The 5,322-nt window shown below is 30.5% G+C and overlaps 1 protein-coding gene across 2 annotated transcripts; it reads left to right on the plus strand.

Moving 5' to 3' along the window:
• The first annotated feature begins 2,579 nt into the window (after positions 1-2,579).
• On the plus strand, positions 2,580-4,148 carry LOC124500564 (uncharacterized). Of its 2 annotated transcripts, none has more exons than XM_075730435.1 (4): positions 2,580-2,658; positions 2,720-2,815; positions 2,890-3,125; positions 3,195-4,148. In XM_075730435.1, exons 2-4 carry the CDS (start codon positions 2,807-2,809, stop codon positions 4,060-4,062), a joined length of 1,113 nt encoding a protein of 370 aa, XP_075586550.1. In that variant the 5' UTR covers positions 2,580-2,658; positions 2,720-2,806; the 3' UTR covers positions 4,063-4,148. The 2 variants fall into 2 exon arrangements, with proteins under 2 accessions (XP_075586550.1, XP_046920604.2); XM_047064648.2 differs by having other exon boundaries at positions 2,602-2,658; positions 2,743-2,815.
• The last annotated feature ends 1,174 nt before the right edge of the window (positions 4,149-5,322 follow it).

Consider the following 5,322-nt stretch of genomic DNA (forward strand, 5'->3'; position numbering starts at 1 on the left):
TTATTATTGAAAATTTTTAATTTTTAATCATTTATTCAATTTATAATTATAATTAAAATTAAATTATTTATCAATGAAATCAATTAATCGTTTCTGGCCAACAACAATGACCACCACCATTGGAATACGAAACAACATGTTTTTCAATGCGTAAATGATTTTGGATTTGATTGATTAAAAAAAATCAGGATTTTTTCACTTTATAGCCGTGTTGCGTTGTTGGAACAAACGAAAAACTCGTGCACGTGCTTAATATTTGAAACAGACAAATATACTATTTGGGAAAAAGGAAACGCATTTGAATATTAAATTATATATAGGTGTATTTGATATTGATATAAAGTTCTTTTTTTTGTTCCATTATCGCGATAGTATCGATTATTCAATTTGATTCGTATGGTAGAAATCTAACCTTGAACATCATCATCATCATCATCACTAATTTTTTTGTTCTTTTGGTTTTCATCAATTTCTATTCATCGTCAAGAAAAAGAAAACGAGATTCAACATGTAATGATAATGGCAAGTAAACAGTGAAAAAAAAATTGTGTCCTGATATTGTTCCATGAAGGATATCATTGTTTTGATCATTATCGTTTTTATTTTGTTTGTTTGTTTGTTTTTTTTTATGAAAACAAAACAAAACAAAAAAAAACAATGCAACGATCTTAATAGTAAGTAAATTTACTTGTCAAACAAACGAATAAAAAAAATTCATTTTCTGTTCTCATTCCTGTGTAGTATATTAGTAAGAATTGATATTCCATGAAACTTGTGAATTTCATCATCAAATCACCAACATGGATTGTGTCTTATGACCAAATCATGACATTGAAATCTGAAAGACAACAAAAAAATAATGAAATATGAAACAAATTCAAACATCTGCATTCTTTTTTTCGAACGTTATGATTTCAAAATTTCGCCTACAACATGGCTTATTTTTCATTCATTTTTCAAATGTGGTCAAATTATGATATAACTTTGAAATCAAAAATAGCAACTGATGACATAGTCATCATCATCATCGTCATAATAATTAAAATCATCCATCAATTAATCCTAAAGGTTCCGTGAATTCATTTTTGTTGAAACATTTCATAAAAATTGGATGTTCAACAATAATTAATGAAGAAAAACTACGTCTGGCCATAATTAATTCGTTGAATGATAATCATAGTATTCGAATCGAAAACATTTTGTTTTCATTGTCATTCGATTATGATTATGACTGGTTTACGATGATGAATGATGATAGCCATCTCGGTTGTTTCAATGTTTAATTTGATTTTGTTTTTGGTAAAACAGAAACAAAAATTGTGTATTCCCATATTTGGTTCAAAACATAACACCCTCCATTATATGTGATGAATTTTAAATTCAACCCAAAATGGTTAATGAATAATTAAAAATGAAGAAATCATTTGAAGCCTTCATTGTGAGAAAAGAAAATCTTTGAAATTTTTTTTTTCTTTAAAAGATTCATTGATAAGCAACAATTATTCCGACCAAATTTAGTCAACAACAAGAAAAACAGAACAAAAAATCCGATTCAATTGTCACGTGATCAAAAGGGTTATTGAAACCATAGATTTGTTGTTTTTCAATTCAATTATATCAAACGAATGCTGATCATCATCATCCTTTTAAGAAGCCACGATAACTCAATAAATCTACTTTACTGATTCGATTTGAATTCATAATTTACAAACATGGATCGCGTTGTCGTTTGTCGTCAGACATTTTTGGCAAATATGTACACACGTACACACACACACACACATAAATACATGGATAATGGTCGAAACACAAAAAATTAACCCTTCAAGGTTTTCAAAAAAAAAAATATGAATTTTCATTTACATGATGAATAAACGGGAAAAAAGGCGCGGGTGTTGCTGCTGCTGCTGTTTGTTTTGTTTTGTTTTCGATTCTAATGATAAAAATAAAAATAAAACTGATTGCTGAAAAAATATATCTCGAATTGGAAATTTTCATTAACGAAGAACAAAAAAAAATTATTCATGATATATGAAAAAGTAAGTGAAGGATTCGAAAAATTTGAACAAAATCGACCATCATCGAATTATATCATTCATTCATTTATGATGAACAATTTGAATTTTTTTCCCTCAATATGTTATTTGCATTTATTCTTCAAAATACACACACACACACACACCTTATCATATATTCTCAAATTTCAATCATAATTTATTTTTTCCCAAATCGTAAATCACCTGTATCAGCTATTTCTGTTTTTCACATACACACAAACATAACACCCACATTCTTATTATCAATTTTTAACACTACCATCTCACTGCCATCATCAACGACGACGACAACTATATAGGCGTCCCATTACAATGTCACATATATATAGAAATATAGCTGATCTTGGAACATGGCTATCATCATCATCATCATCATTATCATCACCTGTTGAATTGGATTCAATTGGGATGGACACTCGTACACAAACAATTCGTCTAGTTTTAATCATATTTATCCATGACCACCTCCATTCTTTTTTTTCATGATCATCGAAGAATCGCGCTAAAGTTATAAATGTTTTCATTTTTTTTTTTGTTATTTGATTGAATATTCAATCGAATACACACACGGATCTCTCTGTTGCAAATACACAAAAACTTTGTATGTTTAATGATGATGATGATGATTAATTCTGTTTTTTGATATTTTTTTTTATTTTTAGTGATTTTTTTTTATTTTTTTTAGAAAAAAAGTTTGATCAAATCAAAAGTATTCGCATCAATTGTGTGTTTGTCGATTTGATCATCAAATGAAAATGGTAAGCTTTTTTTTGTTCAATCAAGTCATTCTGAATTTATTTTCATTTTCATTTTTTTTCCATTCAATTTCAAGCATCGATCAACCATCATTTGTATATTAATATGGACATTATTGGCTATTGAATTTTGTTCTGCATATTATTACACTGAACCACAACAACAATACGGTAATGGTGCCTATCAATTTTCTTATCAAACCGGTACACATAATGAACCTGATTTGGCACAATCATTTCGAGAAGAAAGTCGTGATGAATATGGTAATGTTCATGGTAAATATGGTTACGTTGATCCATATGGACAATTAAGGTTGGTTTAGTAAGATATCTATGATGATCTATAGATGAATAATTCATTTGTAAAAAAAAATGATAATAGAATCGTTAAATATCGTGCCGGATCCGATGGTTATTATGCTGAAGGTGATGTAGGTGTTGATCAAGAAGCACTTCGACAACAACGGTTATTATATGGAAATGATCCAGCCACACGAACACAACAAACATGGCAACAAGCTGGCCAAGGTTCATCCTCATCATCAGCCGCTTCAGCTGCTGCTTCCGCTTCTTCATCAGCAGCCGGTGGTGGTTATTATGGTGGCACAAAACCAGATTGGACAACAGTTACCGATAATTCCATTAATCAACAATACAATATTAAAGGTGGTAATTCTAAAAGCCGAAATATCTACAGTGAACGTATTGTAGCTGCACCGATTCCTTCACCGGTTAAAACATTGAATTATCTATCCAATCAATATAATCAACGACAAGTGTTAACTAATAATCAATATCAATTACCAGTAGTTCGACAATATACACACACGACAGTACATCAAGTACCTGGTGCTATACAGCCAACACCATTCATACCAACAGCAGCAGCTAGATATTATCAAACTAAATCATATAACCAACAACAATATTCTGGTGCATTGAAAAGTCCAGCAGCTCGTTATACGGAAATTCAACATGAGCAACAACAACCAACAATAATAACACCATTTAAATCATTAACATCTGCATATAAATCAGCATCATCATCAGGCTCTTCTGCTTCTGCATCATCATCATCATCGTCCGCAGCATATACAGATGGATCACCCATTAAAGGTGGATATCGACAACAACAACCACAACAACAACGTTCATCACGTTATAGTATTCCTGGTACAGGTCAAGCACGTGCACAGGTTAATTTCAAACAATATGGACCAGCTGCATTTCAATATTCATATGCATTCTAATGATTCTGATGATTGAACCTAAATGCTGATTTAATTTGATTCGATTCACTTTTTTTTTATCAAAAAAAACCTATTTTAACACTTTATTCACAAGTTGCGATATTATATAAATTATTTTTGCAATGATGAAAATCAAATCATATCATATATATTCATATATCCAACAGTAGGGAATGTAGTTTTTTTTAATTGTTTAGTTTCGCGCGTTGATACAGTTTTTGCATCAAATAGATGACGGTCAATTATTCAGCCCCGCAGGGCCAGTCTGGACAGGCGCGAAGCGTCTCTACCAGGCTGGTGATATGATATGATAATGATGAGAAAAATAAAATGCAATTTTGTTGAAGATTGAAATAACAAATTACTCTAGGTTATATGGTTATTATAGTTCGAACGGATGTTGAAGTATCGAGCTTTATTTAGATAATAATGATGTTTCATGGAAACCCATCTCCATTTACAGTATGTAGGTTCGATTCTCTTCGAATCCTTTGTTTAAATTGGGTTTTAATGACCATTAGTTACAATCGAAGTCATTGCTGCAGTAAATGAATTCGATTTTATGAAGATCTTTGTATGTAATTATTTGTATATTCTTAACATATAGAATATCAAATTATATACGATCTTAAAGAGTAGAGATGATTAACATTCGGTTGAAAAAACGTATCAACCCATTGTTTCAAATCCTCACTCTTTAACTCTTAAATAAACGCCGACACATTCATTCCCCCTTTATACTATAATAACCTGGAATTTTTTTTATTTCAATTTTTAACAAAATTGCATTTCTTTTTCTCATCATCATATTATTAGGAAATTTTGTCTGTATGTATACATCCAACATTTAAATTGTTTAGCTTCGCGCGTTGATGCAGCTTTTACATCAAATAGATGACCGTCAATTAGTCAGCCACGAAGGAAGCGTCTGTAAATAAATAAATAAAAAAAAATTCAAGGGCGAAAAATGGAGTTCAAGGATTATTTATAAACTCACCCACAACCCTTTTTTTTCAGTGAAATTTATTAACCCCATATCTTATTATCCACCACATTATAAACAAGCAAATAAACAAAACAAAAAAATCCCTGAAAGAAACCGCCCACACACACCGCATATACCCTGAGAGTGAGAAAAAGACGAATGGCAATAATAATATAACCACAATGATGATATATGTGAAACGTCGGAAGTCAAAAATGCCTTGTATATAGATTTAGTTTGAAAAAAAAAATTTCATTCGATATATGGAATGAGAG

This window comes from Dermatophagoides farinae, chromosome 4 (assembly GCF_024713945.1).
Source record: "Dermatophagoides farinae isolate YC_2012a chromosome 4, ASM2471394v1, whole genome shotgun sequence".
NCBI lineage: Eukaryota > Metazoa > Arthropoda > Arachnida > Sarcoptiformes > Pyroglyphidae > Dermatophagoides > Dermatophagoides farinae.

Excerpts from the sequence above, each read along its gene's own strand:
- LOC124500564 (XM_075730435.1), top strand. Across the intron at positions 3,126-3,194 it reads GATCCATATGGACAATTAAG|AATCGTTAAATATCGTGCCG; the intron begins GTTGGTTTAGTA and ends AAATGATAATAG.